At 36.4% G+C, this 16,533-nt stretch overlaps 1 protein-coding gene across 3 annotated transcripts in view; it reads right to left on the bottom strand.

Moving 5' to 3' along the window:
• The window catches only part of CNTNAP2 (contactin associated protein 2), a 1,978,697-nt gene that overhangs the window by 1,693,528 nt on the left and 268,636 nt on the right, over positions 1-16,533 (bottom strand). Inside the window, exon 2 of one of the 3 annotated variants that reach the window (XM_077850276.1) lies at positions 10,420-10,469. The exons of the other annotated variants lie outside the window; for them this stretch is intronic. Coding sequence (XP_077706402.1) covers positions 10,420-10,432 — 13 coding nt within the window. The 5' untranslated portion in view covers positions 10,433-10,469. The remainder of the gene's footprint in view (positions 1-10,419; positions 10,470-16,533) is intronic. 3 annotated transcript variants of the gene reach the window in all.

Raw genomic sequence — 16,533 nt, 5'->3', positions numbered from 1 at the left:
ATGAAATTATTTTTGCAGACTGTCCCTGATATAAGATTGCTTATGATAAATACATTTAGAATCTACAAATTTATGAGGCTAGGTCCTTGGAAAATGTCATATAATCCCTGACTGATTTCAGTGTAAAATGCAAGTGTTTGTCAGGACCTCTCACCACGTGAAGTGGCCAAAAATCCTTACTCAGATAGCTCATCTATTACTTTGGTCCAGGAAATATGTCTAATGTTGAGAAGGACCTAGAACCTACAGGAGATGTCCCAAATCACTTTGTGTTTCACCTGTGTCTCTGCATTGCTTATATCCTTTAAATTATCAGTAAAGCTTGATACTAGATAAGTTCCTGATGCATGTAAGTCTGGTTTATTTTACTGTGTGGAAAAAATTAATAGGAAAAATGCCAAATAATCAGCACTAAGGATAGTGTTTTCTGTTGAAAAATGGGATATGGATTAATTTTCCACAAATTCAGATTCAGCAAACATTTACTAAACACCAATACAGTGGATGCTTTTAGGCATATACACTTTCATTATTGGTGTAATTCAGCTTATTCTTCCAAACAACTATGAAATGTCTTCTATATTCTCAATTAACAAATGAGAACATTGAGGCAGGGAGAAGTTATATGGCTTATGGAAGGGTACAACATTGACAGAGCTGGTATGCCACCTTCTTTTGCCTTCAAGGCAAAATATCTTTAAAAAATAAATAAATAAATAACTGGGAATCGATAAGCCTGAATATAAAACATGGCTCTGTTACTTACTAAATTTAGGGGCTTATTTTTCCAAACAAAACTGCTTTTGTTTGTAAAGTGGCAATATTACTAATATCATTAATATTATATATTCATTTTTAGATGGAATCAATGAAATTATATTTTAAAAAGGTCAAATAATAGGGTTTGCAGAAATTAATATGTTGCTGTCCTATTTCTCTTATTTCCTACTCTGTGTCTCAGTAGCAGCTCTGAACTTTCTAAACAGGAAGTCCTAAGCATAGTGATTTGAATGGAAAGGGGGAGGGAAGAGTATGGGCACCGCTAGAAACTGGGGTATTTTTTGCTTTGTTTTTTTCCTAAATAAGGTTATGAAATTCCCATTGTACTCCACCAGGGAAAATTGCTGGTAAAATATAATCATTTTTAATCAAGGCAGCAGGAAAAAAAAAATCAAGGAAGCAGGGGAAAGATAGGGGTAGAATAGAAACATTCAACTCAGCATCCTCAAAAATCGACTTATCTGTTTTAGGCTTAATGAAAACAAACCATCAAAAGGACAAGCCATGGATGAGGACTGCATATTGGAAAATACTGTGAAGTCGGATCCAGAGAGGAAGAATGCTGAGAGCTCACACTCATCTCCTAGGTCCCTAGGTCCCACGCAAATATAACTGCTGGGATATTGAAGGCTATATCCAGTCAGCATGTCAGATCCAAGAGGGGTAGGTGTGCTGTGCTGGGGTACTGTAACACCACAAAATGGTGGGTGGGGTGCGCAGGGACTAAAGGAGAAATCATGCTCACAGGCTATTTCCATTCTATTGCTCATAGGTTATTTCTATTCTCTTGCTCACAGGCTATTTCTATATATCCTCCCCCTGATTAAGATGAACCACACACTTGAGTTGGGGGTGAGATGCCCTGAAGAGGTAACAGTTCAACACAGATAACTTTGGCCTATGGAGCAAGGGTCTTTAGGATCAAGGTTCTGAAGGACGTGTTTCTCACACGCATACCACACAGATGCATACACATGTATACACAGGCATGCATGTGCGCACATGTGCACACACACACACACACAAATGGATTTTAGAAGACTTCCCTTAGTTTCCTCTACCCCATTCAAACCTTTGCCACAACTCACACATAAAAGGTAGAATTAAAAACCTGCTCTTGGATGCATCATAGAAAATTATAAGAAGAGAAACATTCTAAAGGTTCTCAGAAACATGGAGTGAAGGAACAAGATCACATGGGCATGAGATGTCCTGACTGCAAGATAAGAAAGTATTGACCCTCCTAAATGTAAAGGGAAAAGAACCCCTGGCCTGTAACTTTGTATGTAGCTACTTCACCACTTAAAAGTAAGGATAAAATTAACATATTTGTAAGCATCTAACACTTTAAAAGTTTTGCATTACAAAGGTACATGTACAAATAGTGTTTGAAAATACCCTCAAAGAAAACAGCAAGAGGAGAAATTACTCCAGAAGAATGAGCAAGAAGGAACAATACATGATGGATATGCAAATATATTAAGATGCTGGTCACGGATTGAGGAAGTTCGATGTACTATTTAGGTTTACAATAAAGATGAGAAATATTAACATCATTACCTTTTCCTTTGTTTCTTCTACAACTCCTGGAGATGAGGTGTTCTAGTGAAAACCAATGTGAAAACCAATAAATCTCTGATAATCTCTGCCTTTTCTGCTCCCTTTCTTCTGGCTGGAGATAATGAAGTGAGGGAGCAGACACATGTCACAGTGACAAGAGAATAGACAGAAATGCCCTGTGATTCTGTCTTGGGTAGGGTCTTTGAGAAGTGGCAAAAACTCAGAGAGGGTTGGGAGATTAAAGAGCTAGGAGGATCTTCTTCAGTAGATCTCAAGGTGTCAGCAAGACCTCAGAGAAAGATACTTTCTGGGTTTAGGCAGATGGTTTATCTTGTACATACATCCAGTGTTGGGGAAACAAGACAATGGTGCTCATGTCCACATATATAATCATCAGCAGGGAGAACCATGATAAATGCAGACAGGAAGGAAAGTATATGAGAATGTCTGTAGTTAAGGGTCATATAGATTGATGGACCTTTCACAGGATACTTAGATGACTTGATGAAAACAAGAATATTAATTGTCCAGCAATATTTAAGCCTCCTGAGACTTAGTCACAATCACAAGAAAAATAATTATTTTGCCAACCCAGAATAATAAAGCTTGAGAGAGTTCTTAAGTTGGTTTCCAGACAAAAGTTCTTGCATAGCTATTTTTTTTTCACAAAGGCATACCCATTACATATGGTTAGAGCTTTAATTTTAAAAAAAAATATTTATTTATTCATGAGAGATACGGAGAGGCAGAGAGAGAAGCAGGCTCCCAGAGGGAAGCCCAATGAGGGACTTGATCCCAGGACTCCGGAATCACGCACGACCTGAGCCAAAGGCACACACGCAACCACTGAGCTACCCAGGCATCCTTAATTTGAAGTTTTTACACCTACCTGGTTTAAATAAAGGTCTGTAGCATTATTGAATGTATCTTAGAATCACCTCTTTGCTCTCTACAAATTATTCACTGTATAAGTTAGTGAAATATACCTAAATTTCTGGTTCTTATTTTGGATGTCCAGAACAAGTTGTCAATGTAACCTTTTGATGTACATCCAGTGGGAACTAAAATGAATTGTGTGACGTTCCAAGTGTGTAGTGCACTGTCACCATAGATAATTGATGATGAAGATGATGCTTCACTGAACCGGCATCTCCCAGTCTCAAATTCTAAAACTAAGTTTTTCGGTTAACTGGACAAGCAATTGATATGAAATAATCATGATAACAGAATCAAAATATTCTGCTTATATTATTATAAAAGAGGCATGGGGGCTCTTCAGGATATTTTGAAAGATGTGGTATTAACTCTGGTATTAAATTGGTAACTTTAACCGTCTCCTCAGTGAACTTTAAACAATGTGAAAATATGAAATATTTACAGAGATACTGTTTTGATGGGAAGCTAAGCACTAATGTTCCCCAGAGATTCTGACGTAAGATAAACATACTCAGACCATCTAACCTGGGTGACTTTCAATCCCCACATCTTCTCTTCAGGTAAGAGCCATGCCTGTTCACTTCATTAAATGTCATCCTATATTACTATTTCAAAGTCATTGACTTAAGGGCTTTCATTATATCCTTAGATTTTTAAATTGAATGTCAAATAGAATTTGGGTAAGAAAATTAAAAGATCAAGAGTTTCTTGTGAGAAAAGTTCACAGATAATAAGCTATATGTGAAGTACCAAAACTTAAGTGTTGGTTTAATACATTTTAACTGGTCACACTTTAAAATGAGAAAAGAAAAAAAGGGTCACCTCTGCATTTATTTTTACTCCACCAAGCTTCTTACTAGTAAGGTACATGTTTCCAAAATCAATCCAAACAGCAAGGCAACTGGTTGGGCAAATTCTAATATAACTATGTTAACATTGGACAGAGTATTTGAATGGGAGATTATCCTACAAATCCAGAACATATGCTTAGTATATATGCAATATCAGGAAAGATGATTTTTTTAAATAACCCCTCCAAAGCAGGTAAGTTGGAACCTCCGGGACTAAGAAAATAGTCATATTCCTTTTAGATACATGGAAGGAAAAAGGAATTTCCCCTTGTGGTCAGGCTGCAGAATGTGTAAACTTTGAACTTGAAGAAGCTTCTGGAGTTGTGTTTGGAAGCACTTGGAGATAGAGTATGGGTTAATGAAATTAGGTCTCAACCGGATATGTGATTTTCATATATCAGCTACTTGGAAGTAATGATGGAAGGTGAGAAAGCAGATGTGATATTTGAGGGAGAGAAAACAAAACAAAAGGCAAACAAGTTCCTTGATGAATATCTATACTTGAAGGAGTAAAGCCTGATATTGGCTCTAAGATTGATAGGAGAATGAAAGATTAAGCAACTTTTGTTTTTATATCAAGGAAATTAATGACACCTACATCAAAAGGGAATTCACTAAATATTTAAGCAAGCATAACATATAGAAGAAAAGCTAGTATAATATTAGTATGGCCTTAAATTAAAGGGAAAATTTTAAAAAGCTTAATTATTTTAAGCACTGGAAATGTAAGGAAGGGATAAATATTCCCTTCCCAAAGCAGAAATATGCTCCCTGATTAAAAACTAAAATAAAAATTTTAAAAATGTATCAATGGCAGATACTTCAGCCATCAGAGCTGGTACTGTATTACTTTGAATAAATGATCCAGGGGTGTCTGGGTGGCTCAGCGTTGAGCATCTGCCTTTGGCTCAGGGGGTGATCCCGGAGTCCCAGGATCGAGTCCCAAATCAAGATCCTTGAATGGAGCCGGTTTCTCCCTCTGCTTCTCCCTCTGCCTGCCTGCCTCTCTCTCTCTCTCTCTCTCTCTCTGTCATGAATAAATAAATAAAATCTTAAAAATAATAAATGATCCAAAAATATGAAATACCAAAGATTATAGACTATCTTATATTAATTTTGAAAATGCAATGTCAAGCTAATATGAATAAACCAGAGGAACAGCTTGTCAGTATATGTGAACAGATTGAAGAATAGTAATAATTTTAGAGGCAGAGGAAGACTATGCTTCAGATGATAGACTAGGGTCAACAAATTTCCACCAAAAAGAGAACCAGGAAGCAAAATGAACTATTTTTCCAGTGTTGTCCTCTAGTGCTCTGTCCAATTTTTAGAGATATCAACAAAAGTCCAATAGAAAATCTTATCTTGCTCCTTTATAAAACATTGTAAAACATTTGTTTAAAATACCTTTTGTACCCCAATTATGAATAAGAAAACTCAGGACAACCCAGAAAAGAACTAAATCCATCAAAGACTTGGAGCACGACAAGAAGGTCTTTTGTTATTACTGTTCTTATTTCAAGGAGAATAACTTACACTCTCTGAAAAGGTGAAGGATGAGGCAGGATGTGTTTACAACACACAATAATAAAAGAAACATAAACATGGCACAAATTTCCCATTCATTATAAATATGTATCCCCAATCCCTGAAAGTAGTATTTTTTTGGCAAATAAAAGAAAGTGCTTCACTCTCTTATCCTGTGGACCGTAAACCTTCAAAGTGGTTGATCCCATACTGTTAAAGATGATGATATGGGACAACCTGGGTGGCTCAGCTGTGTAGCGCCTGCCTTCAGCCCAGGGTGTGATCCTGGAGACCAGAGACTGAGTCCCACGTCAGGCTCCCTGCATGAAGCCTGCTTCTCCCTCCGCCTAAGTCTCTGCCTCTCTCTCTCTGGGTCTCTCATAAATAAATAAAAGTCTTAAAAAAAAAAAAAAGAAGATGAAAAAAACAAAAAATGATAATGTAAGTAAGGTGAAGAAGCATTTAAAATCAGTGTTTCCTAGACTGTGCCCCACAGAACACTAGATCAAAGGGATAAGGATAGATTCCGGGGGAAAATAGGTTTCTATAGTCAAATAAGTTTGGGATATAACACAGAAACAGTTTAAGAGTTTTCTCTATTACAGGGCTTCTGAGAGCTTTGATTATATCATATGCACTAAATGTTCTATATAAGCTAGGTCAATATAGGCTAGATTTTACTTGATAACAAACCCTGAACTCTAGTGGCTTAACACACTAAGTGGTAATTTACCATTCATACAACATGCCCATCACAGGAGAGCAGGGATGCTCTGTCCACAAAACCCCCTGGCTGGTGGGGAGGTCCCACCATCTTGCAATTGTACCACCTGTAACAAAGGGCCTCCTCCATTACCACAGTAAGAAAAAGGGGGATCCCTGGGTGGCACAGCGGTTTGGTGCCTGCCTTTGGGCCAGGGCGTGATCCTGGAGACCCGGGATCGAATCCCACATCGGGCTCCCGGTGCATGGAGCCTGCTTCTCCTTCTGCCTGTGTCTCTGCCTCTCTCTCTCTCTGTGTGACTATCATGAATAAATAAATAAAATCTTAAAAAAATAAATAAATAAATAAAATCTTTAAAAAAAAAAAAAAGAAAAAAAAAAGAAAAAGGAAACAAACAACGGAATAAAACAAAGATTGATGCTTAGGTCTCAACTTTTCCAAAGTCTTTTTGTGAAATTTCTTCCCTCTGTTCACACTTTATTGGCTATAACTAGTATTTATACTATATTTACACTCCCATAGGGTACTGGCATTTGTACCCTATGCTACCACCCTATGGGAGTGTAAATATATAAAGAAGCAAACTTATGTTTGGTGAGCATCAATACCTTTGCCCCAGTGTCTAAGAAGGAATTTTAAAATGCAGCATTTTCCCAACTAATTTGAATATAGAATTTTTAGTGTTGTATTTTATGGAATGAAGTGTCAATGAAACACAATTTGGGAAATACCAACTTAAATAAGCTTTTGCTTTGATAAGAAGGAATTTAAGCAGCATGCTTAATAATTCAACCACAGTATTTTGATATAAACACACTGAAGAGTCGCAAAAAGATGTCAAAATTATCCCTAGGTACCTTAAAGATGAAATACTGGCACCACAAATATAGTTTTAATATGGCAGTTGTTATTTTATCCTGTGTTAGTGTACAACTCATGCATGCACACATGAGCTGTTCCTTCATCTCTGAAGGAGTAGTTTTGTTGTTGGAAACTTTAATAAGGGGATTCTTTTCCTTCCGATATTTTTACAATGTTAGTGTTAACAATGCCAGGCTTTGATATCACTTGTCAAAAGGGAAGTCAGCTTAGCTCCTTGTTGCATTATATTTCCATTCTTCAATACCACCAAATAGCATGTATATATTTAATGCTCCATAGAGCTCATATACCAAGCACTTTATATTGCATTGTTTAAGAAATTCCATAAAGCACTTTACAGCACATACTTCAGACTCAAAGTTGGATTCTGAAACATATCTGTCAAGTTTTGGAAATTTCCATTTTCAGTAGACAATTTTCTTTGTGTTTTATGTTTTCTCTAGAGTGATTGTTTGGGTTTTGTTTTTTGTTTTTTGCTTTTTGTTCTTTTTGTAATTTATTAGCATCCCTATAAAGATTTTTCAGTTTGCTTTTTGTCATCTGTTGAGCTGTAGTAGGTATTCCGAGTTATTTTAGATTGGAATAATTTCCTTTTAATCTGTTTATTCTGATTATGTATGCACTTATTTCTCTTAAAATATTACTCATATATTAAATCTGGAATATATATCAACACAAAAATGTTTAGAATAGATGAGTTGCTTCCAAATATATCATGCCAAGAACTATGAATTCACACTTTTACTGTCACCAGTGCAACATATATAGTCTCATCTTACCATTGTTAGTAATTAATGAATTTATACTCGAATTCTTTGCACATACATGCCAAATAATATCAACAGCACAAGAGAGTAGCTATTTCACAGATATTGTTTAATATATAAGCCAACTCAAGAATTACCAAATTTGCAAAAAAGGGACTAAAGAAACTTTACTCCCTTTCCCACCACAAACATAAAAACTCCAAAGTATTATTCTGATTCAGATGTGAGGTTTATTCTATGCAAGAATCTACTTGTGAGAGGGATACATGGCACTAATTATGGGAGATTATCAGTATCTTCCATACTATAAATTCAGAATGTTCCAGACATTCCCTAAGCTGTCACAGCTTCTCAAAATAACTCATCTGCAGTACAGGGAAGTGTGTTCAATAACTGGCTTGTTCATGAATAGATAGCAAATAATGGTAACTTTAACAAGTTTCAGCCTTTGATTCAGCCAAATCTTGGTATATACTTAACAAATATAGGATTTACTAGCTACTTGCCTTGGGTTGGACCAAAACAACTTACTGTTTTTATTGCTACTTGCCTCTATTTCCTGAATCAACTCTTTTAAATATAAGGTGTCATGCTATATCTTTCTGTGAGGAAATGACTGTCTGTAATAGATCTTCAAATAAAAACATTAAATAAATAGGTTTGGAATACATATTTGTAAATACAGTCATTCTCCATTATCCATCATTTTGGTTTCCATGGTTGTGGTTACCTGCAGTCACAAGGGGTTAGAAGCATCGGATTCTCCTTCAGACTGACAGTAGTCAGTAGGTCAACACAGTGCTCGTCTTATCCCCCACGTGATCTCATCGCACAGGCACTCCATTACCTCATGCTGCCACAAGAAGGGGAGTGTGCAATCCAAGGACTTATTTTTGAGAGAGACAGAGAGACCACATTCACATAATTTTCTTACAGTATATTGTTAGAATTGTTCTTTTTAGCATTAGTTTTGTTGTTACTCTTACTGCATCCAGTTTATGAATTAAACTCTATCATAGGTTTGTATGCATAGAAAAAAAATGTAGTATATACAAGGGTTGGTACTCTCCATGGCTTCAGGCAGCCATTGGGGGATCTTGGAATGCATTTCCCATGAATAAAGGGTAATTACTATAAGTGATTAACACATGTGACATACACACATATTTACTAATTCTTTTAGAAGCACTGTTTAGGGATTATATTATCTGAAACACAGGTATTATCAATCCACCTTTCTGTGCAAGAACCTGAGGTTAGGAAGTTCAACTAGATATTTTCAGAGCTAATGAACAATGGATGGAGGTGAGATTAGATGCAGAGTTGAACTGTTGTCACATCATGTGCTCTTAAAAACTTCCCTCACAAAGGCACAAGATTATTTCAACTAAAAGTCACAAGAAGCACAACTAGAATACAGACTAATACTAATGCTAGAGCCTATGTTTTTCAGCAGAATCTGGAGGCACCTGGTACTGGCGTATCACTACGTGGTTTCTTGCAATGGTGGGGGGTTTTTTAAAATGATAATTTATTTTAAAAATTACTAAAAACATCATAGTCTTGGTATAAAGATGAGCTTAAAAGAAATCAGTGCAGTATGAGGCTAGTAACACTAAATTTTAAATTAGAACACCTATGTTCCAGATATTTACACCCTCCTTCCTAGCTCTATTGACCAAAGGCAAGTTAATTCACCCTTTGACCATGAGATTCTAAGTCATATAAAATAATGTCTATCTTCCTCTTTCCAGAAATTCCTCAAAAGCAGAAACTTCATTCTACACACCCTCTAATTTTCTGCATCAGACACGGAGGCTTCAGGGCTACTGAGTCACATGAGACTTGGGGAAGGCCACTCACACCATAGCCTCTATGGCACCCTTCGGACATGGGCAGTGCTGAGTTATGAAGTGACTCTGAGCACATGGTAGACCTTTAGGGATCCAATCCACTGTGAACGGCCACCAGTTTTTCCAGGAATTAAGCAAAAAATGATAAATATTAAATTGCTAACTTACTACAAATGACATACCAATTATTTAGGATTTCTATTGTTCCTCTCCCTAACATTGTCCTACTATATTGACAAGATAGTTACGTGGAAACCACATCATTGTGCCACTATTACTAACAATATCATCTTTTATTTTTTTAATCTAAATGGTTTTATTCAAATTTTATTTTAAATGTTCTTCCCTACCTACTCAAAAAACTGTGCTCATACCTTTTCTGAAGCATACCTTGCATTCAAACCCTGGTGTTCAGCCTTTTTTTTATAAAGAAACAATTTACATAAATTTTGAGAATTATGGAATTATAATAAGCTAAAGGGCAAAAGTAGTTTTAAACTATTCTTGAAAGTTTAGGATTGCTGTAAAAATTAGCTCACGAGTCCAGAGCATCTTCTGACATCACGTATTCATCATGATGGTGTAAAATCTGTGAAAACACCATTAAAGCCTTAGTCACATTAATAAATAAGAAAGCTAATGAGATTGCCTCTTAAAATTCTGTTGAACTTTGGCTCCTATTTTTATGTCACTTTATTGAGTAGAACCAATCCAAATGTAACCTCACAGGGTAATTCTCTTGTGAACAGCTCCTGCAGATTTAGATTAAAATGGTGTCTGGCCATAAAAAAAAGCAGTTTAATGCTACAGTGAACACCATTCACTAATCCTCATGTATCATTTGTGAAATGCAGAGTATGTTTGGCAAAAATAAATGTCCTTTGCTCTTAAATACTCTCTGAAGATGGAGTCTGAAAACCATACCCAGGACATGGTTGCTTCTGGGGAAGAGAACAACTGGAATGGTCAAGACAATTATTTTTATTTCAGCAAACAAATGCAAAATAAGGGCAACTGGGTGGCTCAGTGGTTGAGGATCTGCCTTTGGCTCAGGTCATGATCCTGGGGTCCTGGGATCAAGTCTCACATCAGGCTCCCTGGAGGGAGACTGCTCTCTCTGCCTGTGCCTCTGCCTCTCTCTCTGTGTCTCTCATGAATAAATGAAATCTTAAACAAATGCCAAACAAATTTCTTCAAGATTTAAAAAAAAAAATCAAAGGAGTTTTAAAATGTGGTAGCAGTAATTAAGTTTGTTGCTCCTATCCGTAAGACTGGGCTACTTCTACAGTGATCACATTTTTGTTTGTACATTCAACATGTCTTGACTGAATTCTGTGCTGCATCGGGAACCACGTGGCAAGAGATCCAAGGCTCAGCCCTGATGAATTTTACCAGTGTCCGTATCACACCCCAGAACACAGAGGGCACAGGGGCCGGCCATCTGGACAGAGAAGCACTTCATAACCTTTTTTGAACTCTTAGCTTCTTACTTGCTTTTTTTACTCCATCTTTGGCATTCTTCCGCCAGGAAAAAAACAAAAAATAAAAACAAACAACACCCCCCCCCCCATATTTCTGAGTTTATTTTACGAAAAAAAAAAAAAAAGTATGGAGAATGCCTTTTTCAGACTACATCACCAGCCACATCCTATCCCAGAATTTTTCCCACTTCAGGTTTTATTGTGTTTAAGGAGGTCTGTTTTCTTGCACTTTCTACGTTCCATCCCTGGAGCAACTGGGGCTTGATGGCACTGAGGTGGAGTTTTGAATTACATACAAGGGGTGGACCTCAGCCTAAGCAAAATAAGTTAGAAGTGACCAACAGGTAGCTTATCTATTTTTAATTATTAATTTGCTTCTCTGTGTACACAGGCCAGAGTGATCACCTGTACAAATACACTAAATTCAATTTGGCAGAGAACACAGAGATACTGAGATCATTAATCACCCTGTGTTCTAAACCAGCCAAGTACTTTGTAGTCAAGACAAAAGCAATTACAACAGAGTACTGATGTTGGTAAGGCAAAACGGTTCTTAATATATGAGAAAGAAACATCCAGCCCTTCCAGACACAATTGTTAGGGGTGTTAGTTGATTTTTCATTAGCTCCAGTCGCTGTGAAGAGATGGCCTGGCCCATGGGATGGTACTGTGGCAATAAGTGCACACGTTTATCAGGGCTCCAAAGTCAACTCAGACTCAGGGCCACACTCAGACTCTTACAAACCCAACTTTATGAGCTATATTAAAGAGACTGTAACTAATGAAAAAAAAATTTTTTTCTAAACTGTTATTTTGGTTTTGCTTCTCAGGCTTTTAAAAAAGAAGGCTAACAACAAACTGTATCCCACAATGCAACCTAAGAGCTAAATGGTGCCCGACTCCTTCATTTAACCAAATGAGACAGGTAAATTAGTGTCCGCTTTTATAAACCACTGTTATTTTTTGATTATCTTCCCTGCACTGCTTCCGCTATAACAGATATTCTCAAAATTACTTGAAAGAGATTGACTTTTTTTTTTTTAATCACCTAAGAACATCCTACTTACTTTTTGGTTCTGTGGCTACTATATTTACAGTTTTATGATGAGAAATTATATTTAGAAGCAGATAAAGAATGGTAGAATTCTGAATGACCAACACATGCAAAATTCATTTATTCTACTGAACTTACTGAAGCAAGAAAGAAAAATAGTGCCTTGAGCTTCTCAGTGTAAAAATAGTAAACATGACTCAAGATGATAATTCATAGCAAGATGTTCTCCAAAAAACTATAAAAGCAACTTTCTCTATTTAATCATTATTTAACAGAAAACACCCCCATCTCTTGATCTTCTGATTTAAATTTCTTTTCACTTGAATATACATTTTTTTCCAAGTTAGTGAGTCAGTAGAATCATGTGAGTTTGACTTTTCCATGGGACTATTGAGAATCTGTTTTGTTCAGAATAACTTTGTATTTTGATTACTCTTTAATAGAGTAATCTTGGCCACTGAACAAGATTTCTCTCTCTCTCTCTTTTTTTTTTTTTTAATTTATTCATGAGAGACATAGAGACACAGGCAGAGGGAGAAGCAGGCTCCCCGCAGGGAGCCTAATGTGCGACTTGACCTCGGGACCCCAAGATTACAACCTGAGCCAAAGGCAGACTCTCAACCCCTGAGCCATCCAGGCATCCCAAGACTTCTTGTTCTTAATGACTCTTCAATATGACCACAAAGTAAGGAAGGGCTACCTTGGCCATCGTTAATGACTCAGCATTTATGGTCAGTCATCCTGTGCACAAAATACCAGACAGTGAGAAAAGAGAACACTTGATGTAATAACAAATATATTTCTCCGATCCTGGGAAAGGTGCTTATAAAGAAGTTAGAATCGTAGGGATACAGCATCTATTGACCAAAGCATAAATCATAATAAGGCATAAAAAGAAATGTATTTGTCTAAGGGTTAGTAGCTCAGGCCTTGGAGCTAGACTGTTTGCATTTAAATCTTGGCTCCCCACTAACCAGCTATGTGACTATTCCAGATACTAAACCTTTCTGTGACTCACTAATTGTGTGACTTTGATATAACTACTGAACCTTAGGATAACTCAGTTTCCTCATTATGAAACGGAATTAGTAATAGAATGTACCTCATGGCTCATTATGAAAATTAAATTATTGGTACACATAAAGAAGCATTCAAAGTCATTTCTGGCAAATAGTATGCACTTAATAAATGTTAGTTAAAATCATTATGGTGAGAAACATGGAAATCATATCTTAGGAAGAACAGTTTCAGCAACTTTTACATATAAAAGGAGGTAGACAGATCTGGGCAGAGTTACTCCAGAAAAGCAGAAGTAAAAATAACAAGGTTATTGGTTTCAGGACCACAGACTTAAATGAGACCCAAGGAAATACTTTTAATAACTAGAACTGTCAAAACGTGAGCTCCCGATACACGGAAGATGCTTAAGAGGAGGATGAATGACTTTCAGAGATACTAGAGGGTATTCCTATCCAAATTGCTACTAGATAAGCATAATAAAGGTCTTCCCAGTCCTAAAAATCTATGAGATCATATGAGTAAAATGAAGGAACTCTTACTAGAACATATGTGAGGCCTGATTTGGTATTTCTCTGGCTACAGGCACTATTAGATCCAACTTCTGCCAAGCCCATCCAATGTCCACCAACCCCTCCTCCCAGGGGAAATATTTTTCTTAAGTTCTATCCAGAACCGAGCATTATACTATTATTGTACTAATGTAGAAAAGTGGAACAATTAGAGACATTCTGACTCTCTAGTCTACACAAATAGACCCAGGAGCCTGTGGCTTCATTTTATTATTTCAAAAAGCCTAACAGAATGCTTGCTATTTCCCATAATGAGAATGAATGGATTAACTAAACTATCAGTTCCTTTATCTTGAATGGAATTATGTTGATTGAATTATGTTATCTCAGGTTCTTAATCATATGAAGCTCTAAATGTTTTCATTATTACTAACCAGGAAAATTAATCATTAGTTTATGCACTTTAGCATTTAGGAACTTTTTTTTTTTTTTTAAGATTATTTACTTGAAAAAAAGAGAGAGAGAGAGAGAGAGTCCAGGAACAGGGGAGAGGCAGAGGGAAGCCCATGTGAGGTTCAATCCCAGGATCACTACCTGAGTCAAAGGCCAATGCCTAACCAATGAGCCACCCAGGTACCCCAATATTTAGGAACTTTCAAAACATTCAGTCCTTTGGTTAAAAAATAATTACCGTAGTGAGAGGTTCAAATAGATTGGTAACCATTCTGTAGGTCTGTTAAAACAGTCAATTAAATGTTAGCATTTTTAGGAGATAAGATGTCTTGGGAGCCAGAAGAACTAGGGCGTATCCTGGCATGGCTGGTTAATTGTTTTGAGACCTTGGGTAAATTATGTAGCCTCACTGAATATCAGTTACTGCCTCCTTAAAATGAAGATAATGTCTGCACTTGCTTATTTACTGATTTGTTCATGCCCTGCCTACTTCTATGAAAGATTTCATATATATCATCAAATAAAAGATAGATTACATTACAAATGGGAAATATTTAAAAACCAGTTTACCTTAGAAAATATTTTGATTGCTGTCATCATATTTTAGTCCCAGAAAAAAAAATATTTTGAATGAAATGACAGATTTGTTAGTAACACATAGACAAAAAAAAATCTGTGATTATCACTGAGATGTGGCTTGGTCTGAGGCTTCCTACATTCATCGGCATATCTTAGTGAACCAAGATATGGATTACACTAGAAAACAATGAGTATACAAGGTTTACAATATCAGTTTCATATTTTATGATCATAATCTATAACTGAAAGCAAACAAACAAACAAACGAAAACCTCAGCAAGCTGAAGAAATCCAGACTCACTCTTAGGCAAGATCCTGGCCACCCTCTGGATTAGACCCAAGAATAATTTCTATGTTTTTTAAAGATTAGAAACAATCAAAAGAGAATTAAATTTTGTGACAAGCAAAAACTATAGGAGATTCAAATTTTAGCATCCATAAATAAAATGTTATTGGAACACATCCTCACTTATTTTTTGTAGCCTTATATATTTATTTATTACATATAGCCTACAATGTTGAGCTTACAGTGTTGAGCAATCGTGACAGGGACTGTTTGGCTTCCAAAGCCTAAAATATATTTATTTACTCTCTGACCCTTTACCAGAAATGTTTGCCCCTGCTCTAGATGGCACTGAATTGAACCATTCCCCCTGAAGACTATTTTACTAGTTTAGTTCCCTGTCACATAATAAATATGACTCACTGCTCCTCCATGAAGTGATGGGGGAATTAAGCTGCCCTTTGGCTCAGTTTCTTTGTCCTTGAAATGTGAAGACAGTCACTATAGTAATAAGCACATCCATCATAGAGTTCACTTGGAGAATGAATTGATGCTATATACGTAACACACTGAGAGCAGAGAGGGGCACACAGTCAGCCTTCAACAACATTAGTCAACAATTATTCTCATGGTTGCTATGGCCATTACAATTTCCTGTTCCCCACCATTCAGAAGGGTCTACAGATACATGACAACATCTCTGGGGACATATCTGTCCTAGTAGCCCAGGAAAGAAAGGCACCCATTAACCTGAATATCTCCTCTGTAAAAATAATCATTTATGTTGCATAAGGTATAGATGGAGTGGAAGGGACCCCAGCTGCAAAGAGTCTTCCATTTCTCTTATTTTGAGCAATGCTGACTGCCCAGAATATGTCTGCTAGTTAACTACTCATCTTTATTGGAAGGAAGCTTTTGTAAGAAGGAAGGAGAAAAGAATTTGGGGTATTTTCCACTTTCTTGTAGGGATTCTGGCAACAGGTAAAGAAGGCTCATCTTCAGGCAAAATCTGTTTCTCATTCATCCAAAAAAATGCAAATAGTATAAAAGTAGACTATAAAAGAAAAATAGTATCAGGAAAGATTCAGAAAAGTGTGACTATATTCCAATAACCAAAGCTCAACAAAATATGAAAATAATTTGAGATTCATAAATTTTGCTTCTAAAAATTTAAGAAACCGAAACAACATATTTTGGAAGAAGAGATTTTTTGTTTGTTTTGTTTTGTTCCCCATTTGTTTTGTGGTTTTGCTTAACCTTTTATCTAGTGCTTC

Source organism: Canis aureus, chromosome 15, assembly GCF_053574225.1.
Source record: "Canis aureus isolate CA01 chromosome 15, VMU_Caureus_v.1.0, whole genome shotgun sequence".
NCBI lineage: Eukaryota > Metazoa > Chordata > Mammalia > Carnivora > Canidae > Canis > Canis aureus.
Note: the sequence above shows the minus strand (reverse complement) of the source record. Positions and strands in the feature narration are given on the sequence as shown.